This window comes from Lepidochelys kempii, chromosome 3 (genome assembly GCF_965140265.1).
Source record: "Lepidochelys kempii isolate rLepKem1 chromosome 3, rLepKem1.hap2, whole genome shotgun sequence".
NCBI lineage: Eukaryota > Metazoa > Chordata > Testudines > Cheloniidae > Lepidochelys > Lepidochelys kempii.
This window is the reverse complement of record NC_133258.1, coordinates 113405001-113432882: the sequence shown is the minus strand read 5'-3', so window position 1 is coordinate 113432882 and position 27882 is coordinate 113405001. Positions and strand designations below refer to the sequence as shown.

The following is a 27882-nucleotide window of genomic DNA, read 5'->3' as shown; positions in this document are numbered from 1 at the left end:
TGGAATTTACTTGGTGTACCTTAGAGGAAGCTTACTGAGAGCTAAACTAGGGCAACACAAGATTTCTCCTTCTAAGCCCTGGTCTACACTAGGACTTTAGGTCGAATTTAGCAGCGTTAAATCGATTTAAACCTGCACCCGTCCACACAGTGAAGCCCTTTATTTTGACTTAAAGGGCTCTTAAAATCGATTTCCTTACTCCACCCCTGACAAGTGGATTAGCGCTTAAATCGATGTTCCCGGCTCGAATTTGGGGTACTGTGGACACAATTCGATGGTATTGGCCTCCGGGAGCTATCCCAGAGTGCTCCATTCTGACCGCTCTGGACAGCACTCTCAACTCAGATACACTGGCCAGGTAGACAGGAAAAGAACCGCAAACTTTTGAATCTCATTTCCTGTTTGGCCAGCGTGGCAAGCTGCAGGTGACCATGCAGAGCTTATCAGCACAGGTGACCATGATGGAGTCCCAGAATCGCAAAAGAGCTCCAGCATGGACCGAACGGGAGGTACGGGATCTGATCGCTGTTTGGGGAGAGGAATCCGTGCTATCAGAACTCCGTTCCAGTTTTCGAAATGCCAAAACCTTTGTGAAAATCTCCCAGGGCATGAAGGACAGAGGCCATAACAGGGACCCGAAGCAGTGCCGCGTGAAACTGAAGGAGCTGAGGCAAGCCTACCAGAAAACCAGAGAGGCGAACAGGCGCTCTGGGTCAGAGCCCCAAACATGCCTCTTCTATGGTGAGCTGCATGCCATTTTAGGGGGTTCAGCCACCACTACCCTGCCGTGTTGTTTGACTCCTTCAATGAAGATGGAGGCAATACAGAAGCAGGTTTTGGGGACGAAGAAGATGAGGAGGAGGAGGAGGAGGTTGTAGATAGCTCACAGCAAGCAAGCGGAGAAACCGGTTTTCCCGACAGCCAGGAACTGTTTCTCACCCTAGACCTGGAGCCAGTACCCCCCGAACCCACCCAAGGCTGCCTCCTGGACCCAGCAGGCGGAGAAGGGACCTCTGGTGAGTGTACCTTTTAAAATGCTATACATGGTTTAAAAGCAAGCATGTGAAAGGATTACTTTGCCCTGGCATTTGCGGTTCTCCTAGATGTAGTCCTAAAGCCTTTGCAAAAGGTTTCTGGGGAGGGCAGCCTTATTTCGTCCTTCATGGTAGGACACTTTACCACTCCAGGCCAGTAACACGTACTCGGGAATCACTGTAGAACAAAGCATTGCAGTGTATGTTTGCTGGCATTCAACCAAAATCCGTTCTTTATCTCTCTGTGTTATCCTCAGGAGAGTGAGATATAATTCATGGTCACCTGGTTGAAATAGAGTGCTTTTCTTCAGGGGACACTCAGAGGAGCCCATTCCTGCTGGGCTGTTTGCCTGTGGCTAAACAGAAATGTTCCCCGCTGTTAGCCACAGGGAGGGGGGAAGGTTGAGGGGGTAGTCACGCGGTGGGAGGAGGCAAAATGCGACCTTGTAACGAAAGCACATGTGCTATGTATGTAATGTTAACAGCAAGGTTTACCCTGAAAGAGTGTAGCGACTGTTTTATAAAATGTGTCTTTTTAAATACCGCTGTCCCTTTTTTTTTCTCCACCAGCTGCATGTGTTTCAATGATCACAGGATCTTCTCCTTCCCAGAGGCTAGTGAAGCTTAGAAAGAAAAAAAAAACGCACTCGCGATGAAATGTTCTCCGAGCTCATGCTGTCCTCCCACACTGACAGAGCACAGACGAATGCGTGGAGGCAAATAAAGTCAGAGTGCAGGAAAGCACAAAATGACCGGGAGGAGAGGTGGAGGGCTGAAGAGAGTAAGTGGCGGGCTGAAGAGAGTAAGTGGCGGGCTGAAGACAGGGCTGAAGCTCAAATGTGGCGGCAGCGTGATGAGAGGAGGCAGGATTCAATGCTGAGGCTGCTGCAGGACCAAACCAGTATGCTCCAGTGTATGGTTGAGCTGCAGCAAAGGCAGCTGGAGCACAGACTGCCACTGCTGCCCCTCTGTAACCAACCGCCCTCCTCCCCAAGTTCCATAGCCTCCACACCCAGACGCCCAAGAACGCGGTGGGGGGGCCTCCGGCCAACCAGCCACTCCACCACAGAGGATTGCCCAAAAAAAAGAAGGCTGTCATTCAATAAATTTTAAAGTTGTAAACTTTTAAAGTGCTGTGCTTAAAGTGCTGTGTGGCATTTTCCTTCCCTCCTCCACCACCCCTCCTGGGATACCTTGGTAGTCATCTCCCTATTTGTGTGATGAATGAATAATGAATGCATGACTGTGAAGCAGCAATGACTTTATTGCCTCTGCAAGCGGTGATTAAAGGGAGGAGGGGAGGGTGGTTAGCTTACAGGGAAGTAGAGTGAACCAAGGGGCGAGGGGTTTCATCAAGGAGAAACAAACAGAACTTTCACACCGTAGCCTGGCCAGTCATGAAACTGGTTTTCAAAGCTTCTCTGATGCGTACCGCGCCCTCCTGTGCTCTTCTAACCGCCCTGGTGTCTGGCTGCGCGTAACCAGCAGCTAGGCGATTTGCCTCAGCCTCCCACCCCGCCATAAACGTCTCCCCCTTACTCTCACAGATATTGTGGAGCACACAGCAAGCAGTAATAACAGTGGGAATATTGGTTTCGCTGAGGTCTAAGCAAGTCAGTAAACTGCGCCAGCGCGCCTTTAAACGTCCAAATGCACATTCTACCACCATTCTGCACTTGCTCAGCCTGTAGTTGAACAGCTCCTGACTACTGTCCAGGCTGCCTGTGTACGGCTTCATGAGCCATGGCATTAAGGGGTAGGCTGGGTCCCCAAGGATACATATAGGCATTTCAACATCTCCAACAGTTATTTTCTGGTCTGGGAATAAAGTCCCTTCCTGCAGCTTTTGAAACAGACCAGAGTTCCTGAAGATGCGAGCATCATGCACCTTTCCCGGCCATCCCACGTTGATGTTGGTGAAACGTCCCTTGTGATCCACCAGAGCTTGCAGCACTATCGAAAAGTACCCCTTGCGGTTTATGTACTCGGCGGCTTGGTGCTCCGGTGCCAAGATAGGGATATGGGTTCCGTCTATAGCCCCACCACAGTTAGGGAATCCCATTGCAGCAAAGCCATCCACTATGACCTGCACATTTCCCAGGGTCACTACCCTTGATATCAGCAGATCTTTGATTGCGTGAGCTACTTGCATAACAGCAGCCCCCACAGTAGATTTGCCCACTCCAAATTGATTCCCAACTGACCGGTAGCTGTCTGGCGTTGCAAGCTTCCACAGGGCTATCGCCACTCGCTTCTCAACTGTGAGGGCTGCTCTCATCCTGGTATTCATGCGCTTCAGGGCAGGGGAAAGCAAGTCACAAAGTTCCATGAAAGTGCCCTTACGCATGCGAAAGTTTCGCAGCCACTGGGAATCGTCCCAGACCTGCAACACTATGCGGTCCCACCAGTCTGTGCTTGTTTCCCGAGCCCAGAATCGGCGTTCCACAGCATGAACCTGCCCCATTAGCACCATGATGCATGCATTGGCAGGGCCCATGCTTTCAGAGAAATCTGTGTCCATGTCCTGATCACTCACGGGACCACGCTGACGTCGCCTCCTCGCCCGGTATCGCGTTGCCATGTTCTGGTGCTGCATATACTGCTGGATAATGCGTGTGGTGATTAATGTGCTCCTAATTGCCAAAATGAGCTCAGCGGCCTCCATGCTTGCCTTGGTATGGCGTCCGCACAGAAAAAAGGCGCGGAACGATTGTCTGCCGTTGCTCTGACGGAGGGAGGGGCGACTGACGACACGGCTTACAGGGTTGGCTTCAGGGAGCTAAAATCAACAAAGGGTGTGCCTGTACATCAAGGAGTATTTCAGGCAGGACTGCACGGAGGGTTCCAATAAGAAATGGTGCACCTAAGTTATCGTTGTTATTGGAACAAGGAGGTTAGCCTGGCCTCTGATTGATACATGGCTAGATTTACCTCGCTGCACCTTCTCTGTGAGTGAGTGCAGTGTGATCTAGACAGGGGAGGAGGCAAATGAGTACAAAACAAATCTGGTCTATTTCTTGTTCTGACCCACTCCATCTATCTTTTACATCTTTGGCTGGCAGCAGACGGTGCAGAAGGACTGCATGCCATCCACATCTCATGGCTGCTTGGCAGAAGATGGTGCAGTACGACTGCTAGCCATCTTCATCTCTTGCCTGCCTGGCATAAGATGGTACAATACGACTGCTAGCAATCCTCATCTCTTGCCTGCCTGGCAGAAGATGGTACAGTACGACTGCTAGCAGTCCGTATCGCCTGCCCGCTCACCATAAGACGGTTCAATAGGACTGCAGGACTAAAGAGAATGACCCGCTCAAGTCACTCCAAATTTAGTCCCTGCGCCCATGTCTGCCCAGGCGCTCCTGATCGACCTCACAGAGGCGACCAGGAGCACCTCAGACATGACGATGACGGCTAGCAGTCGTACTGTACCGTCTGCTGCCACAAGGCAAGGGGTTGCTGCTACTGTGTAGCAATGCCGTACCGCGTCTGCCAGCACCCAGGAGACATAGGGTGACGGTTACCTGAGCGGGCTCCATGCTTGCCGTGGTATGGCGTCTGCACAGGTAACTCAGGAAAAAAGGCGCGAAATGATTGTCTGCCCTTGCTTTCACGGGGGGAGGGAGGGAACGGGGGCCTGACGATATGTACCCAGAACCACCCGCGACAATGTTTTAGCCCCATCAGGCATTGGGATATCAACCCAGAATTCCAATGGGCAGCGGAGACTGCGGGAACTGTGGGATAGCTACCCACAGTGCAACGCTCCGGAAGTCGACGCTTGCCTCGGTCCTGTGGAAGCGCTCCGCCGAGTTAATGCACTTAATGCACTTAGAGCATTTTCTGTGGGGACACACACACTCGAATATATAAAACCGATTTCTAAAAAACTGACTTCTATAAATTCGACCTAATTTCGTAGTGTAGACATACCCTCAATGACATACAAAAATCGACATTAAATTGGACTGCACAATTAGGAAATGCCAAATTTACATTGGACCAAGCTCTGAAGTCTTAGGCTATGGCTACATTGCAGAGCTAACAGCAGTGCAGCTGCACCGAAGTAAAGGTCCTAATAATAGGTTTAATATTAAAAGGAAAAAGAAAGAAGAGAGGTACAACTGGTTAAAAGAACAATACACAGACAAATGACTTTTAGTGTTCACAGTTCAGGATCAGAGTAGTGATGGAATGAACTGCTGGTTTGTAAAAATCTCTCTGGAATCATCCCAACAGGTCAGAATCCAAATTTAGATGTTTAGTTTAGATGTAAAGTCTGTTAAAGTCTTTACATGCATTATCCAGGACATTCCAAATAGTTATTTGGAAGATCTCCATTTTACCATGTATACTTTCCCTGTTCAAAATTTAAGCAGATGAGAGATGACAGGATTAGGCTTGGGGCTTTTCTTTTATAGCTCTTCTAGCAGGCTGACATGCCTCGTTGTCACAGCAGGCGGTGTCAACCTTTGCTTTGAAGATGATCTTCTATTTCCTATGCATACACAGGTAAACTAGTTACACTCATTAACGTATTAACATAAGGCAAATAACAGAGATAGTTAAACTGAAGACAATGTAGATAATATTATTAAAAAGAAAAGGAGTACTTGTGGCACCTTAGCGACTAACCCATTTATTTGAGCATAAGCTCACGAAAGCTTATGCTCAAATAAATTGGTTAGTCTCTAAGGTGCCACTCGTACTCCTTTTCTTTTTACAGATACAGACTAACACGGCTGCTACTCTGAAACCTGTCATAATATTATTAGTTTTCCTGCAGTATCTTACATTTTGATCTTAAAGTTAACTGGACACAGTCCCATACATAATTAAGGCAATTAAGACATCAAAGGAAATTAGCATCTACAAACTAATCTGGTTACATTGTTAAACTTCTAACTAGATGAAGTGAGCTGTAGCTCATGAAAGCTTATGCTCAAATAAATTTGTTAGTCTCTAAGGTGCCACAAGTACTCCTGTTCTTTTTGTAGATACAGGTAAACACAAATGAATACTCTTAGCATCTATCCATGATTTCTGTTACCACAAATAAATGAGTTGATGATTGCTAGTCTAGTACATCTCTTTGAAATTCTCATGCAAGTAGATTGCCTTGATTACAATTATAATGCCTTCTGTTAAATGCTTATGGGTCATACACAGGTTGGCTGGTCTGTCAGTGTCACAATATTGTAAAGGGTAATTCAAGGCGGAGTGGCCTGTTAATACTTCTGCACTCATAGGACAAAAAGAGGGGGTTAATGAGTGGGTTACAGATTGTTGACATATCTTCACTGCTACAATGATCAATACCTACCACCCCACATTGGAACCCAGACGAGGTATCTTCAAACAACTACAACCCATACTCGATGGGGACCCCATCATGAAAGATATCTTTCCTGAACTCCCACTTTTGGCCTTCAAACAACTTCCCAACCTTTCCAAGATCATCACCAGAAGCAAGCTCCCCACACACCAGGACACACCAATTCAAAGTAGCTTCAGACCCTGCCAGGACAACAGATGCAAAACCTGCAGACATATCTCCACTGGCATAGTGATCAACACCCCAGACACCTCAGCTTTCAAGATCCAGGGGGGAGGGATAACTCAGTGGTTTGAGCACTGGCCTGCTAAACCCAGGGTTGTGAGTTCAATCATTGAGGGGGCCAGTTAGGGATCTGGGGCAAAAATTGGGAATTGGTCCTGCTTTGAGCAGTGGTTTGGACTAGATGACCTCCTGAGGTCCCTTCCAACCCTGATATTCTATGATTCTACCTATGCCTACTAAAACATGTGGTATACCTCATCTAGTGCACTAACTGCCCCAACAACTATGTGGGTGAAACCATACAAACACTATGATCTCAAATTAACTCACACAGGAAAATGATAACATACAAAAATACCCTATCATCTATGGGTGAACGCTTTTCACAAAGCTATCACTCCATATCTGACCTCTCCAGCCTCATCCTCAAAGGAAACCTTCACAACACTTTCAAAAGATGAGCCTGGGAGCTTAAATTCATTACACTGCTGGATGCTGAAAATCATGTATGGAACAGAGACACTGGATTTATGGTTTATTACAACAATCTGTAATCCACTAACCCCTTCTTTTGTCCTGTGACTGCAGAGGTCTTAACAGGTAAGGCCACTGTACCTTGAATAGTCCCTTACAATGTGTGCTAACTACTTATGCTAAACAATCTGTTCCACCTTGCATTTTGCTGTGATGCTGGGAGTTCCTTTCCCAGACCTGAAGAAGAGCTCTGAGCTGCTCGAAAGCTTGCCTCTGTCTCCAGCAGAAGTTGTTCCAATAAAAGACATTACTTCACTTCCCTTGTCTTTTTCATATCCTTGGGACCAACACAGCTACAACTACACTACATATAGAACGTATATTATTCAAAAAATATTACAGAACCGTTCCAAATCTGTCACAATACTCACATTTATCATGTTGCCAAACTATTCTTGAGGAATGCAAGTGAGAGAAGGGATATGGTGATTTTAATTGTTTACAACTCAACTAAACCTGAATGGAATTCCATGGGACAAAGAGAAGGCAGTTCTCTAGGCCAACAGCTTTTTGCATGCAGAATTTTCAGAGACCTGTTGCAAACAAGTGAGATGTTAGAGCTTCTCCAAAAAAGGTTTTAGTAAATTTTTATAATAATGGAAAGTGTTAGACAACCAAAATCAAGGTGTTGCTACCAGCTTCCCCTATAATTATGTACATATCCCAGAAAATGTTTGGTAACTACATTCAGTAAACAGAAAAACAGAATACATTTTATGCCAATATTCTTTGTAAAGAACCAGAATGCATTCAAGTCCTTCTCTTTCTCTTAAACAAATGAATACACTGCCACTTACTACCCTCTGCCTTTCCTCCCAAAAACCCTTGGACATAAGTTATTTAAATGAAGACCACATCTTCATGAAGCAAAGAAATAACCATAAATACAGAAAAAATAACAATTTTTTTTGACTCCATGGATTTAGCAGGAATGAGACTAGGATTGCCAACTTTCCAGAACTGTCCTGGAGTCGCCAAGAATTAAAGTTTAATCTTTAATTAAAGATCATGTCATATGATGAAACCTCCAAGAATACATACAATCAAAATTGGCAACCCTAAATAAGATATTAACAGTAAAACAGTTTGTGTACTCCAGAGTCCTCCAGACTGTTTGAAGTTTGACTACATGATTTGTAGAACCTACATTGTCCCCTCCAGAGCAGCTGTGTTTTGAAGCCTCATACTGACCTTTGTCATAAGTGCTAAAAGAGCTGTCTCAACATATTTATCCTAGCATTGATTGTGACCTGAAGGACTGTTGATAGTGACTTAATGTTAGAACTGCTGGCCTTGTCCTACAGCAGTGGTCATCAACTGGTCGATTGCAATTGACTGGTCGATCCTGGGGACTCTCCCAGTCGATTGCGATCTCCAATGGTGTAGCGGGGCTGCCACTAAAGCAGGCTTGCTCCCTGCCTGCCCCAGCCCCATGCCACTCCCAGAAGTGGCCAGAGCGGCCCCGGGGGACGAAGGGGTAGGGTGGGTCTGGGTGTGCTGCTCCTGCCCCCAGCAGCTCCGATTGGCTGGGAATGGGGACCTGTGGCCAATAGGAGCTGAGGGGTGGTGCCGGCAGAGAGGGGCAGTGCGCGGAGCCATGTGTCCCACCAGGAGCCACAGTGGCGCATCAGCCCCTTCCGGGAGCGGCGTGGGGCTGGGGCAGGCAGGAAGCTGGCCTTAGCCTCGCTGCACCGCCAACCGGGAGCAGCCTGCAGTAAGTGCTGCCCAGCGGGAGGCCACACCCCAGCCCCCTCCCGGAACCAGCACCCCAAACCCCCTCCTGCACCCCCTGCCCCAGCCCTGACCCTCCTCCCAGAGCCAGCACCCTATACCCCCTCCTGCACCCTGAACCCCCTCCTGTACCCAAACCCCGGCACCAGACCTGACCCCCTCTCAGAGCCAGGATCCCACCCCCCCTCCTGTACCCCAACACTCTGCCCCAGCCCAGAGCCCCCCTCCTGCATTCAAACAACCTCCAAGGGCGGGGTAGATCCTGGTTTGTCCTTAAATTCAAAAAGTGATCTTGGGTGTAAAGAGGTTGCAGACCACTGACCTACAGTATGTTACATGGTAGCAGTCCACCTTTTGGGACCCATGAGCTCGCTGTGTGATGCTGTGACCAAAAAAGCTAATGCAATCCTGGGATGCATAAACAGGGGAACATAAAAACATAAGAATGGCCATATTGGGTCAGACCAAAAGTCCATCTAGCCCAGTATCCTGTCTTCCAACAGTGGCCAATACCAGGTGCTGTAGAGGGAATGAACAAACAGGTAATCATGAAGTGATACATCCTCTGTTGCCCATTCCTGGCTTCTAGCAAACAGAGGCTAGGGACACCATCCCTGCACATCCTGACTAATAGCCATTAATGAACCTACTCACCATGAATTTATCTAATTCTTTTTTAACCCTGTTATAGTCTTGGACTTCACAACATCCTCTGGCAAAGAGTTCCACAGGTTGACTGTGCGTTGTGTGAAGAAATACTTCCTTTTGTTTGTTTTAAACCTGCTGCTTATTAATTTCATTTGGTGATCCCTAGTTATGTTATGGTTAATTTAATTATGTTATGGTTTAATTTAATGGTTAATTTAATTTTATGGTTAATTTAATTATGTTATGGTTAATGTTAATTTCATTTGGTGATCCCTAGTTGTGTTATGAGAAGGATTAAATAATACTTAATTATTTACTTTCTCCACACCAGTCATGATTTTATAGACCTCTATCATATCCACCCTTAGTCATCTCTTTTCCCAGCTGAAAAGTCCCCAGACTTATTAATCTCTGCTCATATGGAAGCCATTCCATACCCCTGATCATTTTTGTTGCCCTTTTCCAATTCCAGTATATCTTTTTTTAGATGGATTGATCACATCTACACACATCATTCAACATGTGAGCATACCATGAATTTATATATGATATTTTCTACCTTATTATCAATCACTTTTTTAATGATTCCCAACATTCTGTTAGCTTTTTTGACTGCCGCTGCACATTGAGTGGATGTTTTTAGAGAACTATCCTCGACTCCAAGATCTCTTTCTTGAATAGTCAGAGCTAATTTAAATCCCATCATTTTATATGTATAGTTGGGATTGTGTTTTCCAATGTGCATTACTTTGTATTTATCAACATTGAATTTCATCTGCCATTTTGTTGTCCAGTCACCCAGTTTTGTGAGATCCCTTTGTAACTCTCCACAGTCTGCTTTGGACTTAACTCAATTAGGAAGAGGGAGGTTATTTTACCTTTATATTTGGTAGTGGTGTGACTGCTGATGGAATACTGTGCCCAGTTCCACTGCGCACAGTTCAAGAAGGATGTTGATAAATTGGAGAAGCTTCAAAGGAGAGCTGCAAGAATGATTAAAGGATTAGAAAACATGCCTTTTAGTGATAGTCTCAAAGAGCTTAATCTATTTAGTTTAACAAACAGAAGGTTAACCGGTGACTTGATTGAAGTCTCCAAGTGTATACATGGGGAACAAATATTTAATAATGAGCTCTTCAGACTAGCAGAGAAACGTATAACATGATCTAATGGCTAGAAGTTGAATCCAGACAAATTCAAACAGGAAATAAGGTGTAAATTTTTAACACTGAGTGTAATTAACTATAGTCCGCAATTAGCAAAGATCATGGTGGATTCTCCATCATTGGATATTTTCCAAAGGGATATTCTCTAGGAATTATTTTGAAGAAGTTCTATGGCTGTTTTATACAGGAGGTCAGACTAGATCATAATGGTCCCTTCTGGCCTTGGAATAATTTAGTATGATAACAGTGTTGGACTTCGTAGTGCTAAGCTCTGTCTGCATTGTTGACCTTTACACCAACGCACTCTTCTGAAAATGTTGACCTGACAGTTGAAGTGCAGATGTGAAACCGGCCCTTCCTTTTTCTCCAAGGGCTATCTATGCTTTTCTCTCATGAAGTGTTGGGTATTACTGGCTAATCAGCAGGTCCAGCTCTGGCACCCTACACCGTAAATGTGGACAGCGGGGATCCTGTTTGAGATTTTTGTGCAGCCCTGTTTGGGTTTGGATGCGCTATCAGTGCAAAGTGACACAGGCGCACGAACCTGCCTCGGGAAGCAGGCAGGACTGACAGCGCGGCCCCGCCCCCAGGCAACGTTTCATCTCCCCCCACCCCAGCAGTTCCCGCCCGCGTCTGAGCGCAGCCGCCACCGCGGAGGAGGTTTGTCCTTCCGCTGCCGCCGTCTACCGGGCGGCTTCAGCCAATCCGCGAGACTGTTTGGGGAGGAAGAGGCGGGAGCCCAGCGGGGTGCTGCGGTCGAAGCTGGTTACCGCTCCGTAGGGCTGGTGTCTCTCGCTGCTGCCGTCATGGAGGATTTTTCCGCCAAGTTCGTGTCCCAGAAGATCAGTAAGACTCGCTGGCGGCCGGTGCCCGCTGCCGCCCTGCAGCCGCCCGAGCTCTTCGCTACCGGCTCCTGGGACAACGAGGTACCGGCCCCGGGGCAGCCCCGCGCGCTGCGCCCCCAAATCCCCTCCCGCCCCGGCTCGTGCTGCTGCCGCGCCCCTGCCCGTGTGGCCGGGCCCCAGTTCCTGTGGCCGTTACGCGAACGTGTGGCTCGCTCGGCTCTGCCTGGCTCGCGCCCTTTATTGCCCCCCCCCCGGGCAGGCTGAGAGGCGGCCGAGCGGCGCGAGTGTGTAACAGCGGTACAAGCCGCGGGGTGCTGCGCCTCGTGCTGCGGCGGTGCCCAGCGGGTCCCCCACCCTCAGAGCTGTGCCCGGACCCTCCGCCTCACCACGCTGCGGGGGGGGCGCGGGCGCTGGCGCTGCCTCTGCCTCTGGTGCTGAAGCGCTGGGACCTCCTCGAAGCCTCCTGCGCCGGGGCCGGCGTGGTTCTCTGTGTATTTTCAGGTTTCAGAGTAGCAACCGCGTTAGTCTGTATCCGCAAAAAGAAAAGGAGGACTTGTGCCACCTTAGAGGCTAACAGATGTATTTGAGCATAAGCTTTCGTGAGCTACAGCTCACTTCATCGGATGCATTCAGTATTTTCAATTCCTGGTAGGTTGAACAGAGACGTTCATCTTTCTCAGTTCAATAAATTGAGCACCATACATCGAGTTGTGTGAGGTTTTAAGAACTAAGTTCCTGGTTTCTCTTCATGAAGGCTAAAGCTCCTTGCTGGACACTGTGTGTTTGTTTCTTTGCCTAGTTCCACGACCAAAAATTCCTCTTCCTTTTGGTGTGTGCTGGTTGATTGGCTCTCTTCTCCTTAGAGAGAGCTGCATTTAATTGGTTATGTAGATTCCATTAATTGCTTAGCATTTTGCAGGATTAATAAGCTGTGTAAGTACAAAAAATTATGGTATGTTAATTTTCTCCAGGTGCTTTGAATGTATTTAATCTACCTCTATGAAAATACATCAGCTTGTTTATTTTCCCAAGGTAGTCTCTTTGGGAAGAGAGAAAAAGTTGAGCTGACTTATTGTTTCTGGCGTAGCTGTAGATGTGTTTGTTGGTCCCAGGATATTCGAGAGAGAAGGTGGATGAGGTAATATCTTTTATTGGACCAACTTGCTCAAAAAGACAAGCTTGTTTCTTTTACCAACAGAATTTAGTCCAATAAAAATGTTCTCACCCACCTTGTCTCAGCTGACTTATTGACAAGAGTGTCTTAGAATATTTTAAAATAAGCTAGCTTCACTCTTGTCATACAGGAAAACAAGATCTCTGTTTGGTCTGTTGGAGACTTTGGAAGTTTGGGTCCCAATGGGGAGTATCAAGGAGAACCACAGCTGTTATGCGATATCAGACACCATGGTGATGTTATGGACATGCAGGTAAAATAGTTATATTCAATGGCTGTTGTTTTTCTTTTTTTAATAAGGATTTAACACCACTTTTTAAGAAAATTTTAAGTATCAATAGAATATCAGAATATTGAGAATGAAATAATTTCTTCCTGGGGGTTATTGTGTAAATCAATTTCCAAACATCAGTTTTTGCATGTGTACATTCTGAGATTATCTAACAATGAGTAAGACTGCTGCAAATTCAAATCACTTGTGTTTCTGTGATAATGTCCTCAAACTGTAGCAAGCTTAAAATATTTCTTCTTAGTTTTTTGACCAGGAAAGAATTGTAGCTGCTTCATCAACAGGAAATGTAACAATTTTCCGTCACCATCAAAATAATCAGGTAAATAACTTGCTGTAGACATAACTTGCACTTGGTTTCAGCTGCTCCTTGCTTATAGTACAAATCATTTCAGTGTTAACAGAGACATGACTTCTCAGAACTATCAAAACGTGAAGCAAATGAACTCATGAGTACTAAAATCTGTAAAGCAAGAATTAGGCTAATTTTTAAAATATGGAGAATAGTCAGATAGTACTTATATAAATGGACCTGTGGTAACAACTGGGCTTACACATTTACCTAAATTGTGAACTTTATTGTAGAAAGTATGCATACGTTCATAAGAGATTGCAATAACCCATAATAACAAATGGTAATAGGAAAAGATATAAAAAGCAGATAGCATAACTAAATTAGTCTAAACAAAAAGGACAAGTTAACAAGTATAATTTTAACACAATCTTTGAATTATGTTCAACACAGAATGTAAAGCCAAAAGTTGTTAATCCAAAAATGGTGTGTCAAATACTAAGTCTAATTAATAAACAAAATAATGAGGGAATGGGGTATTCCACCGATTGTTCCCTTTTTGGGTCATTAAAAGAGAATTTTTTGTGTGGAAAAAACAAAAATAAAAACAGATGACAGCAACTGGAGCAAGCTCCACCATCATGGCTGTCACCCCCAACTGTCTTCTGCACTCTGGAACTTTTTTGTCCTAAACCTGAGTGATGTTCTGATCAGACCAAGCCAAAGAGAAGAATACTGATGACAACACCACCTCACTCAGTTCTAGCTGAATCCCAAACCCTACCTAGAATGAAATGGGATTGGACTTTGACAACCGCTGCAGCTCACCTCAATTAACCTCTTCTTTTTTCCCTGAAAGTTTTGGACTTGAACAACAGCAGCAACGACAGTTCAGACCATTTTAACCAGCTTCTTTTCTTTTCCCCCAAAAGGGAAGTTATTACAGTTTTTAATACCATATAAGAGACTGTCAAAGAAGGGGGTTTTCCTTTCTCCAGTTAAAAGGAAAGGGAGCAAGAAAGCTTGTTAAAATAAAATCCTTACTTAATACTTTACATTTCAAATGCTTTAACTGTTTTTCTGTCTCATGTATCTTTTAATAAAAGGTTAAAAGGATTTTTAATGGTGTGTTTGCCATGGTACTAAGCTGGTGTATGTATACCAAAACTCCAGGCCTTGTTTAGTACTGTTCGGTGTTGAATAGTGACTGGGTCATGTTAACATCTTTGGGCCCTTTATTTCATCTAAACCATCCAGCGGACCTTACGGTTGTCTGACAGATGACTCATGTAGGATTATATGAAGAGCCATGTTCTAGACCAGGAGCGGGCAAACTTTTTGGCCTGAGGGCCACATTGGGTTTCAGAAATTGTATGGAGGGCAGGTTAGAGGTGGCTGTGCTGCCCCCCACCACCCCATCCAACCCCCCATTCAACCCCCCACCCCCGTTCCCCGACACCATCCACACCCCCGCCCCCTGACCACCACCTCGAACTCCCCTGCCCTCTATCCAACACCCCCGGCCCCTTACCACAGAGCACTGGTGGCTGGCTGCCCAGAGCGTTGCACTGGTGTAGTGTAGTAAATTGCTCTCCATAACTGCTATCAGTAGCACATTCCTACATGGAGCACTACACTAGATACACCGGCAGAATGGCGTGCTGAGGCTGCGGGGCAAGGGCCCGGGCTAGACTCCTGGGCCAGGAGCTCAGAGGCTGGGCAGGAGGGTTCCACGGGATGTAGTTTGCCCATCTCTGTTCTAGACAGACTCCTTCCTTTCATGAATATGTCGGCAAATAGTCTGTTCATTGAATGTTTATGCATATATAAAAGTTACAATGGTATGTTACTTGATTTGTGTAGTAGTTGCCATACTTCTGAAAGAATATTGGCCTATTTGTTGTTTTTTGTTTGTTTTGTTTTTAAAGAGAACATGTATGAGTCTAGAACTTAGATATAACCTGAATTTATAAAGCAAGTACACACTTAGCTAAACAGGATGTTTCGTAACTGTTGGATTTATTTCCTGATGAACATGCTGTCTGATAGAAAGACAGGCAATATCTGAGAACTCTACAGTTCCACCCGTAAATTAACTTTCAGTATTTGTTTTACTTTATTGTGTAGTTCTGAGAACAACTAAATGAGAGAGGGTTTTTTGGCAATAAATTGACTTCTTTACTGCCATAAACCAATTATTTGATCTCAAAAGTCTATGCTCAGTATCCAGACCTCATGAAGACCCTATATCCCTGATAAATATCACTGTGTTGAAATACATGTCTCTGATCATAAAAATAAATATGTAAATAGATTCCGTTTCTTGTCTGGCAGGATTCTTACGCTTTCTAGAGCTATTGCTATTCAACATGTCTCTGTTAGGAAGCTCCAGTGATGGAGCTGAGAAGAGAGCTTGGTCTGGTCCATCATGCCCAGAAGGATAGTGGCTGCAATGCAGGGTTGTGCATTGGGGATTAAAGGGGAATGACAGATCTGATCTGTAATGATGTGAACAACCCTTGAAATAATGTAGTGTGTGCCCTGGTTGTATCAGAACTAGTTTCTGATCCAACTTCTTTAAATATTTCAGAAGCTTTGGTCTCTAACAGCGTCACAGGATTGTTGGTTAGTACTATTGATAAATTCTCCTCTTTACTTCTTAGACTTTATCTGTAAACCAACAATGGGAGAGGGCCCATTACCATGTGGATCCAGATACCCCTTTCTATGGTGGAGCATCATGTACAGGGGTCATCTGCAACAACCCAGAAATTGTCACTGTTGGAGAAGATGGTCGAATAAATCTTTTCAGAGCTGACCACAGGGAGGCTGTGAGAACTATAGGTAGGCCAAATAATCCTTTTTAACAAATGTGGTCTAAAGAATTTCAGTCTCTACTCATCAGGTGACAGTCCAAAAATGTAGGAATGTTTTTGTTTTATGTCTACCTAAAGGAACACTATAAATTAAAAAAATTAGCTTCTGGTACTATATTGGTCCTTCAGTTCTCTTGCCATTTTCTCTGGTTTTGCAATTACATTTTCTGTCTGTGGGGAAAACCCCATTCACACAAAAGAAACAACCATATAAGAAGTGAAATTTACAAAGTAAACAAACTGAAAAATAAACGTTTCTCTAATCTTTCTGTTACAGTAATATTGAGTAAGTCCCCCACTTAAATGGTATCTAAAAATATTTTCAGGGTTTTTTTTTGTTAAGTTGATAACATTCTTTTACTTCCCAGGCAGTTCCAGCTGGACGTGGTATGTTTCACTTTTTATCTGAAATTGCACTGTTAAACAGCTGTTGTGATTCACCCCAGATGTAGTTGCATTTTTGGTAGATGAAGGAATCCAAACTATAATGAGTAAGCTAATGGGCAAAGTGTTTTGGGATCGTCTTATGTGAAAGACACTATAGAAATATACAAGATGTATCCTAAAAATATGTGATGGGGATGGTAATGTTCCGTTGGGAATTCCTGTAAGAGATTTTTAATCTCTTCTAGACCGAGAATTCTATTTCTGTCTCTGCTATGGAACACGAGACAGGGTGACGATTTATAACAGACATCGTATTAAATGTGTAATTGTTTTGTTCAGATGATTTAACCCACATAAATTCTGCACACTTAAAAAAATCTTACTGTTAAAAAAAACTGAAATATAGATATAGGATTATTTACCACTAATTCCTAATAAAAGGGGAATTTACTGTTTAGCTAATATGTCCAATATATGCTAAATAGTAAAGTGCTAAATTATGACAATTTGCAGTAAGTTCTGCTGCAGGGCATGCACTTAATATACATCAGAACACAAAAGGGAATAATAGGGAAATAGAAATAAAAGGGAAATAGTTTTTTATAAAGAGACAGAGTATGTGGGGAAAAGAAATAATGTGCCAGAATGTATTTTTTGTTTAGATTGTATGGACAAATTTCCTTGTCAGTGAAACTTGTCTTAAGTGACACTCAGTGGATGAGCAAAACTTGCTTCTCTAGTATGGATAGGGGAAATGAGAGGATATATCGGAATGGTCTCAAGATGGGGTTCCCTATAAGAAATAGCCTTCAGTGAAATTTCAAAGTGAAATACACACTAAATTAATATGCAATTGAAGTTGAACTTAATAAACTTCAATTGGGCAACTGTGCTAACTGCTGTTCTAATTTATTTATGAATAAGCACATTGTTCAGGAATGTAATTCCTCTCTATTTCTGATTGAATAGATTGCAAAGCTACTATCTTCAGAAGAAAAACTAGAGGGGAAGTCTATGTAAATATATAAAAGGCAGATATTAAGTCATGCTAAAAGGGTGCAAACTTTCTAAATTCTTCTTGTAGTTAGTATATGCTGAAGTTTTAATGGAATTGGCCTTTCCTGTGTTTGTGCAGTATGCACAAACTGTAGTCTAGTTCACTTTTAAAGAATATTCTCTGGTTGTCTACTCTCAGCTGAACACAAAAGAACACATTCATTTAAATGCATGCTTAACATGATAGCTATACAATTCAGGTAATCTCCATAAAAGAAAAACAGGGATACCTCCTGAAGAATTTTTGTTTCATCTTAAGCATGAATTAACAAGTACAATGCAAAAGCATCTAAAAAGGAGACCAGTACACGTTTTATACACACTATTCCATTACAGTAAAAAACAAAGTATGAGCAATACAGAAAACATAAGTTAATAAGGACACATAGCGTAAGTCAGTCAATTAAGGCACTGTCTTCTAAACTCCAAAAGAGTGACCAAATGCTGCTAGATTTGGCTTTCATCTCTGAAGGTAAATGATGGTATTCGTAAAGTACTCTTGAAATATTTTAATGAAAAACAAATATTTTTAACCCTAACTATGGGGTTAACAATAGTGGGCGGTGCTGTTGTAGAGAAGACCTATTGAAGGACAGATGACCTGCTGGATGGGCATCCTGTAGGTGGTGGTGATTGAATAATAAGTCACCTATTGGTAAAGATTGATGAAATGGCACTGAAATCCTTTTGTAGACAGCTGTTTAATTTATCATAGTAGCTGGAGTTGTGGCTCTTATGGAACACAGAATCACACTATGAAAAGCTTCACAGCCTCCAGTTGTGAAACAATGGACTTGGGATATACAATATATCCTTTTTGAAAAGGTCTGTTGCAAAGCAATGGCGCATGCCACAAACACTGACTAAATGACTTCCTTTTGTCAACCACTTGTAGTAAATCTTCCCAAGTCAAAAATTAGATCTGATTCTTCTAAAATAATTCAATTTATAAAGCACAGACCAATAACCTGACTGTCAGTAACAAACTAGATGGTCTGTAGAACATGCATATCTTTTCCTATGTACCTTCAAGTATTACTTAATTTTTTGTAAACCCAGTAAAAATAAAATTAAAAATCTGGTTCAATAACTTTGTTTAAACAAACTCATAGTAGGGAATTCAGGTTAGGGAAATGGCTTCCTCGATAGACTTCGGGAGATGGTGTATCAATACAAACACATTGTGGACATAGAGGAAGCTAGAGCATATTGGAAAACTCTATTATATATAAAGGGGGAGGAAGGATGTTCTTAGCAGTGAGTTTCAAGAGCAGCTGCTTTGAAAACTGGTGAAGTTTAATCTGCAGACCATGGGTTTTTGACAGATAAAATGAAAATAGATGTTAATAATGCAAGCACTTAGTTTGAAACATTCGTTGTTTAATCAATATTTTCCTAATCTCTTCCTCTCGCAGAAAACGCAGATAGCAGTACACTCCATGCAGTGACTTTCCTTCGCACAACTGAGATTTTGACAGTAAATTCAATTGGACAGTTAAAAATATGGGACTTCAGACAGCAAAGAAACGAGCCATCTCAAATATTTTCCTTGTAAGCTTTTTATTTTCAGCTTGTATTTTCCAGTAAAGACATCTTAAACAAGAAAACAAAATCTATTGCATATAAATCTCTTGGACTATACTTTCTTGATAACAGGTGATACATAATTGAATTTGGATATTGTAATTGGAGAACTGCAGTGTTTACATCTATAGAAATTTTTCTCCCATCTCCTCTGAATACAGTAGATTTCTGGTTAGGAAAACCGCATTGTGTAACACTTGGTACTTTTAGCCTTCAGAGTGCTTTATGAACACTAATTCCCTGTGCTTTGTGAGGTAGGTAAGAAATTGAAATATAGGGCCTGATCAGAATCCCACTGATGTCAATGGAGAATCAGGCTTATCTAGTGGGTGAGTGACTAAAACTCCCTTTGCAGCCTATTGTGTGTTAGAATTGGAATTAGGAATGGATGTGTAACAACCCTTTGTAAATATAAGTTTATCTGTACTTCTTACCACAAAGCACCCTTACACTTCTAGTGAAATATTTATTAAGCTTTTGTAGGTGGTCAATAATAAACCACAAGGTACAGAGCCTGGTGCCTCTCTAATTAGTGGTCAATAACTTAATAAAAAAAACAAGTTCCAGTGGGTGTTAAATTGTTCTAGCCTCAGTAGTAAGATACTCCTGGTAATTATACATCAAAATTGGTAATTATATTAATTATGATCAACAGTATAATACTTTGGGAGGGAAAAATGGTTTGAACAGGAAATTATTTTTGTTTTCCCCCTCTTCACAGGACAGGTGACAGAATTCCACTACACTGTGTTGACAGGCATCCCAACCAGCAGCATATTGTAGCTACAGGTGGCCAAGATGGAATGTTGAGTATCTGGGATGTTAGACAAGGCAGCATGCCAGTGTCCCTGCTCAATGCTCATGAAGCTGAAAGTAAGAACCTAAAGAGAAACAGATATTGTATCTCCAAATCTTGTCCAGAAATATTTAAACACTGCTTTTTTGTGTTATAGCTACTAAATGTGCGTTCATCGACACAGTTTGCTTCCAGGCTTATTCTTTGTCTAACAGGAGCTGGTTAATGTTGTATGTTATGGCTAACTAAAAGTCTAGTCAATCAAGAAATAGAATTGAGCAAGTGGTTTGTGTTTTGTCTAACGCATCTTATAATGCCTTTAAACATATATTGCTCTGTGTGTTTCTATAAGAATTGCATATTGGTGGTCCTTTGCTCGTGTAACATCTATTAACATTTGATAGGAATCACATAAGCACCGAGAGCAGGATTATAGTAACTGACAAATTTGAAAATGTGCAACTGAGTCAAGAGAGAAACTTAAAAAAATAGTTTCTAAAAATATTCTTTGGGATAGGTTTTTTTCGTTCGTTTTTGTGGTTGGGATGTACCCTCAAATGATGAAACATAACCACTTCTACTGGCAATTCTGAGAGCATTAACTATGAGGGAGTAGCTCTTTTTCACAACATTGTGCTGGAAATATTCCTTGAGAGTTGCAGAAATGTATTTAAAGATTTGGGGTAAAATTTTCAAAAGCACCTACGTCATTTAAGATCATAAGTCCCATTGACTTTCAGTGGGACGGAAGATTTTTTGAGAACGTTGCCTTTTACGTCTAAATGTCAACTTAGTTTATGGCAGAGGTTCTCAAACTGTGGTCCATTCAGGTGGTTTGCAGATAGTTCCCTCGAAGGTGCGCGCCTGGGCGGCCACACAAGAGAATGAAGGACCACCCACCTAATTAGTGGAGCTGTGCAGGCGTGGCTCCACTAATTAGGTGTCTGGACCCTGGAAAAGAAGTACATGTGAGGTGGCAGCCTTGGGAGGAATAGGGGGTAAGTGGCAGGGGGAAGTGGGGTAAGAAGAGAGGGGTGGGGGGAATTAGGGACTTGCAGGGCTGTGGCGGCCAGAGGAAGAGGTGACTTTCCCCAGCCCCAGGGCTGCAGCTGCCAGGGAGAGATGGCCCTCCTTTGTTTGTAGAACAAAACAAACATTAATTATTGTTGTTTTTTTTAAATATAGCGCTTTTTCCAAAGTGCTTTACAATAGCTAATGGTACAAATAACATTTAGAAAGATCATTAAGTGGTCTGCCGAGACCCTCAGCAATTTTCAAGTGGTCCGCGAAAAAGAAAAGTTTGAGAACCACTGACTTACAGGGGAAAATGTACACTTACTACACTCAGCTTCTTAATTTGAATAGGGTGAGGCAGGGGAAAAGCTACCAGTTTTCTGTATATCCATTGCATTGAATGTATAACTTTGCCCAAAAATTCACACTAACCATAACTTTGGGGGCTTGCTTATTGATATATTAGCCAGGTTCTAGCTGTGGGTAGAGTGATGCATGTGATATTAAATCTACTGGCTAATCAAATTGCATGCTGTCAAGTATGGGAGACGGATACAAAAGTGTTGATGAGTCGGAGGGTACGGTCAGGTTGGTCTATGCTGCTCCAACAGCCCTCTTGGGGGCAATAAGTAAAGAGGGAGTTAGTGTGCAGATTGTGAAAGTATCAGGTTTATGCCTGTGCACCTTTTAGAAAGACAGTAGTCCAGTTCTTGGCTTCTGATGGTCCACCCTACAGAAGCCTACTAGCATCTTTTAGCAGATGACAGAACGAGGAGTAATGGTCTCAAGTTGCAGTGGGGGAGGTTTAGATTGGATATTAGGAAAAACTTTTTCACTATGAGGGTGGTGCAACACTGGAATGCGTTACCTAGGGAGGTGGTAGAATCTCCTTCCTTACAGGTTTTTAAGGTCAGGCTTGACAAAGCCCTGGCTGGGATGATTTAACTGGGAATTGGTCCTGCTTCGAGCAGGGGGTTGGACTAGATGACCTTCTGGGGTCCCTTCCAACCCTGATATTCTATGATTCTATGATCTCTTCCACAACTCCATCTGAGCTACAGCAAGTACTGGCTAGATAACCTGGCTCTGGTGGTCTTTGTCTTACCACTGATCTCAATAACAAGAAAAGATTATGCAAGTATAGTAGCGTTATTTCTCGCTTACATCTGCCCTGTCCTGGCATTCATTAACTTGCACTGGATTTCCCCCATTGGTGCAAACTAATGAGATTTTACTGTATCTTGCATTTGTTTTCTAACATTTCATGTGTGACACTTCATGAAAGTTGATACAATAGTATGGGTTCTCTTCTAATACAAATGGGTTTTAAAATATATTCCACTTTTAAGTAAGCAAATTGAATTTTGGTGTGGCAGGACACAGGTAACTTAAACATTAAGGTGAATGGAGGAAAGTATACAGTCTTATGAAGTGTATATAGCTTAGTTAATGCATTCCTATTTTTGTGTCCTTTCCCCTTCTTGTTTGTTTTTTGTCTATCTAAATTTAGATTGTAAATTCTTCGAGACGGGGACCTTTTTGCCTTGTTTTATGAGGCACCTAGCACATTGCTGGGAGTAGAATAGATGATTCAACTTCAGATAGGAGAAGAGACCCACAAAACCAGGGGAAACAGTGAAACTGGGTATACATGATGCACAATGTAAACCAGGGAGAAAATTCTTTAGTCTTTCAAATAAAGTAATCTCAGGTTTCAGAGTAGCAGCCGTGTTAGTCTGTATTCGCAAAAAGAAAAGGAGTACTTGTGGCACCTTAGAGACTAACCAATTTATTTGAGCATAAGCTTTCGTGAGCTACAGCATCCGATGAAGTGAGCTGTAGCTCACGAAAGCTTATGCTCAAATAAAGTAATCTCAGATATTATTTAGAACAGTGACAGTTAAAAGTTGAGTCAGTTATGGAGGTTAAGGCCAGAAGGAATCTCAAATCATTTGGCCTGACCTCCTGTATGGCACAGGCTATCAACACCACCCAGCAACCGTTAAACCCAACAATTGAAATTAGACCAAAGTATTACAGCTCCGAGGAGGCCAAGTTGTTGATGTGCCACAGGCAGAGAATAGGAGGGACTGAGGTGCACCAGTGCCTCTGCAATGACCGAGAAATGATTGCAAAAGAAGTGGGGGTTTTGTGTATGGGTTGTGTGGTTTTAATTTTGTTTTGTGTTTTGGTTTGGTGGGTGTTAAGACAGAATGGAAGCTCTATAGACAGTTTAGTTCATCTCCAGTACATTGAGTGAGGAGTTACACTGAACACCTTGATTTGGAATTTCCTTGTTTTCTTGGAGAATCAAACTCTTTGATATTATTTTAATATAGATTTGTTTATATAATCATGGGTAATAAACATGAATTGCTTGACTTTTGTAGTGTGGGAAGTTCACTTCCATCCTTCCAACCCAGATCACCTATTTACATGTTCTGAAGATGGCTCTCTTTGGCATTGGGATACCTCCACAGATGTATCAGAAAAGCCATCTTTTTTCCATCAAGGTAAGTATTTTTGATGCAAATTTCCTTTTAGGAAGGTGAAGATCTTAGGCTGAGTTCGTGCAGAGTAGTTAATTAATTGGCTTGAGGGCACTATTCCGTACTCTGATCATTTATATTGAGGGCTGTTGAAGATGGGAGTATGATTATTTCTTATTAGAAAGAGATGGTCTTAGTGGTCCTCTTCAAGAGAATTTCAGGGCTTTCACTTGTTTCCTTAAATATTACCTCATATCCGATGTGAGTGCACTCACCAACAATGGGTCAAGGGGCACACCTAGAATTTTCACAGCTAAATCCAGTTCACTTTCCAAAAATCATAGCTTTATTGATTTGGAAGGGCACTAAATGCCATATAACTGCATATATCCTTGAGGGAGACTTAAAGAATGGTATGGATAAGATTCTGGAATACTGTAATAAGGACATAAGGAAACTGAACTATGAATAAGGGAATTGTCTGTCTTTTAACTGGACAAATCTATTAGAGACTAAATGGAAGACTTTTTATATACCTGTTGAAGGAAATGTCTTGTCTAATAAACTAGACAAATAGGGCTGCCAAGTGATTAAAAAACTTAATCGCGCTATTAAACAATAATAATATATCGTTTATTTAAATATTTTTGGATGTTTTCTACATTTTCAAATGTAATAATTTCAATTACAACACAGAATACAAAGTGTACAGTGCTCACTTTATATTTTTTATTACAAATATTTGCACTGTAAAAAGAAATATTTTTCAATTCACCTCATACAAGTACTGTAGTGCAGTCTCTTTAGTGTGAAAGTTGAACTTACAAATGTAGAATTATGTACAAAAAAAGGCATTCAAAAATAGAACAATGGAAAACTTCAGAGCCTATAAGTCCACTCAGCCCTACTTCTTATTCAGCCAATCGCTAAGAGAAACAAGTTCATTTACATTTATGGGAGGTAATGTTTCCTCCTTCTTATTTACAGCGTCACCTGAAAGTGAGAACAGGCATTCACATGTAGCCAGCAATCGCAAGATATTTACATGCCAGATGCACTAAAGATTCATCATATCCCGTCATGGTTCAACCACCATTCCAGAGGACATGCTGATGACACTCATTAAAATGTGTTAATTAAATTTGTGACTGAACTCCTTGGGGGAGTGTCCTGCGGTTTTACCCACATTCCCCCATATATTTCATGTTCTAGCAGTCTCGGATGATGACCCAGTACATGTTTGTTTTAAGAACTTTCACTGCAGATTTGACAAAACGTAAAGATGATATCAATGTGAAATTTCTAAAGATAGATACAGCACTCGACCTAAGGCTTAAGAATCTCAAGTGTCTTCCAAAATCTGAGAGGGACGAGGTGTGTAGCATGATTTCAGAAGTCTTAAAAGAGAACACTCGGATGCGGAAACTACAGAACCCGAACCACCAAAAAAGAAAAACCTTCTGCCGGTGGCATCTGATTCAGATGATGAAAATGAACGTGCGTTGGTCCACACCGCTTTGGATCGTTATCGAGCACAGTCTGTCATCGGCATGGATGCATGTCCTCTGGAATGGTGGTTGAAGCATGATGGGACATGATGAATCTTTAGTGCATCTGGCATGTAAATATCTTGCGATTGCTGGCTACATGTGAATGCCTGTTCTCATTTTCAGGTGACATTGTAAATAAGAAGTAGGAAGCATTGCCTCCCATAAATGTAAACGAATGTTTCTCTTAGTGATTGGCTGAATAAGAAGTAGGGCTGAGTGGACTTGTAGGCGCTGAAGTTTTACATTGTTTTTGAGTGCAATTATGTAACAACAAAAAAATTACATTTGTAAGTTGCACTTTCACGATAGAGATCAAACTACAGTACATGTATGAGGTGAATTGAAAAATACTATTTCTTCATCATTTTTACAGTGAAAATATTTGTAATGAAAAATAATAGAAAGTGATCAGTGTACACTTTATATTCTGTGTTGTAATTGAAATCAATATATTGGAAAATGTAGAAAAAATCCAAAAATATTTAATACATTTAAATTGATATTCTGTTTAATAGTGTGATTAAAACTGCAATTATCATGATTAATTTTTTGAGTTAAGTGCATGAGTTAACTGCAATTAATCGACAGCCCTATAGACAAATCATTGTAGGGGAAAACATATTTTAATGAAAAATGAGACTTAATACTAAGAAGGTCAGATTCTGCTGCCTTCTGTTTTCATTCTTGTCCTCATTTCTGGAGTACAAAATTCCACCTCCATGTAGAAACAAAACTCACAACATAGTGTTGTTGTAAAATACACTGGAAATTTCTAGTACAAAACATTACTGTACCTAAAAATAGGGAAAATATTCAGATTTTCTTGTGAAGTAAATCCTCCTCTCTCCTGGGCTCAGAGGTTTGAGGGATTTCTATATCAGGGAAAGCTGATATAACTGAGACTAAATAATAAATCTAGTTGCACTCTGCTTCTCAGTTGTACCAGGTTTGCCTATTACATACCCTGGATTCTAAACAAATAGTTTTTCCCTCAGTCTATCTCTTCCTCCAATCTTAATCTTGTAATGAAATCATAATTCTGATTTTGTGAAATTTGTGACTGTTTCTTTCCATAGCAAAGTCAAAACCAGCTGTATCCTATGTAAAGGATAAGCAGGAAATTTGGGGGGGGTGGGGAGTATGGGATGGGATGATTTGGATCAGTATCTTAAACACAAATCTAAAGCAGCAATAAACATAGGAAAATACCTTCTAAGCAAACTTCTTTCAAACTGAAATCAAGCTTGGATCTGTGCAAGTTAGTTAATCAGGAGGTTAATATGTTATTTCTCATTGTACCCTAGGAAGGTGATTCCTTACTGTTATGATGGCATTAGCTCTCAGTTGAGGGGAGATCTGGTAAAAAGCTAGTAAAAACTAGCTATTCTGACTGACTTCTGTCAGTTAAATAATGCAAAATATTTTTTGGTCCACTGGAGACTCATCTAAGCCCATCAAATCAATTCAATCTGAAACGCAGACTTTGGTATTCCACCATTTTCGCTGAATGCTTAATATGCCACCCCAATCCTGAATTAAAGTAAATAAAATCAAAGCTAACTGGTTCTTTTTTTTGTTTGTTTTTTGTTTAGGTGGAAGAAGTACTACACTGCTATCACACACTGCTAACCAGTCTGTAATAAGTGCCTGGCTAAGCAACAATCCTACCAAGGACCGCATGGAGATCACCAATTTAGTTCCAAATCAGACATTATCTGTGAATAGCTTGGATGTTTTAGGACCCTGTCTAGTATGTGGTACTGATGCAGAAGCCATTTATGTTAACAGGCACCTTTTTGCTTGAATATACTTTGAAGCGACACTCTTAAGTAGTTTAACTACCTTGAGAACTAGCAGGAAAGGTCCTGAGGATTCCAATTTTTTAAAAATGAAATCTTTTACAGAAGCCTGTAACATAGGGGCCTTTAATGCAGTCCTAGTAATGCAGAGGGAAAACAAGCTATATAAGGCTCTTGAGAACTGTTCCATCACCATTGATGCTTATGCATCCAGTGAATGAAATAGCATTTACCATATGTTATGTAAGTGCACCCTTCTTTATTGCCCACTACCTTTTGCATTTCTTATTTGGCAAGCAAAAAAAAACAATCAGTAGGGAAATAAATTGTATTTTAAATGGTCTAAGGGTGTTATGATAGCTTTGAAGTCCCTTAATGTTCATGCTACTGTAATAACACTAAAGTATTCATTCAAGGCCAAAATTTAGGATTCTTATGTTCTTTTAAAGAAGAAATATTACTTTTTTTTATTTGAAATTTTTATATTTAAAGATCCCCAGACACTATTAGAAATGCAATTGTTATGCTGGTGCATGACAACTAGAAAGGGAAACAGAGTTAAGTGAAATGCAAAAAGGACTGTTTTAAATGGTGAATGGTTAAGTCCCATAAGAGTCTAAAAATCTTGAAGCTGTAGTAATCTAAGACAATGCTAACAACACTGATATAGGCACGTTAAAATTTGATGTGGACATTGTGCCTGTACACTTCTGATTTGTTGAAAAAATTGTTTATAAGTTAGTCTTTATGGGTGCTGGACAGACATCTGACAAGCATTATCCTATTAAGGTTAATTTCATATGATAAACAATTTTTGACAAAGCTTTAGTCATGAATTTTGTCCAAATTAATGGAGTACTAAATCTAAGTGTTACCCAACAGCTATCATAAAAACGCCTAACTTTTCAATATTATTATTCAATACTAGCTTTTGTAACAAGGAGCCCTTTCTACAATGTTTTTAATAAATATTTTTTCCACCAGAATTTTGATTACTCGTTCTTATGCCTTAGCTTTTATTATAAAGTGAAAGATAATTTTGAATGGCCATTTTGTAG

The 27882-nt window shown here is 41.8% G+C and overlaps 1 protein-coding gene across 1 annotated transcript; it reads left to right on the top strand.

Annotated features, from left to right (window-relative positions):
• The first annotated feature begins 11308 nt into the window (after positions 1–11308).
• Positions 11309–27810, top strand: NUP43 (nucleoporin 43). Its single transcript, XM_073337614.1, has 8 exons — positions 11309–11599; positions 12823–12945; positions 13226–13303; positions 15937–16117; positions 19008–19143; positions 19898–20049; positions 23377–23499; positions 26618–27810. Exons 1-8 carry the CDS (start codon positions 11480–11482, stop codon positions 26827–26829), a joined length of 1125 nt encoding a protein of 374 aa, XP_073193715.1. The 5' UTR covers positions 11309–11479; the 3' UTR covers positions 26830–27810.
• Positions 27811–27882: the final 72 nt, after the last annotated feature.

Excerpts from the sequence above, each read along its gene's own strand:
- NUP43 (XM_073337614.1), top strand. The coding sequence starts at position 11,480 with ATGGAGGATTTTTCCGCCAAGTTCGTGTCCCAGAAGATCAGTAAGACT. Across the intron at positions 11,600-12,822 it reads CCGGCTCCTGGGACAACGAG|GAAAACAAGATCTCTGTTTG; the intron begins GTACCGGCCCCG and ends CTTGTCATACAG. Across the intron at positions 16,118-19,007 it reads GGAGGCTGTGAGAACTATAG|AAAACGCAGATAGCAGTACA; the intron begins GTAGGCCAAATA and ends TTCCTCTCGCAG.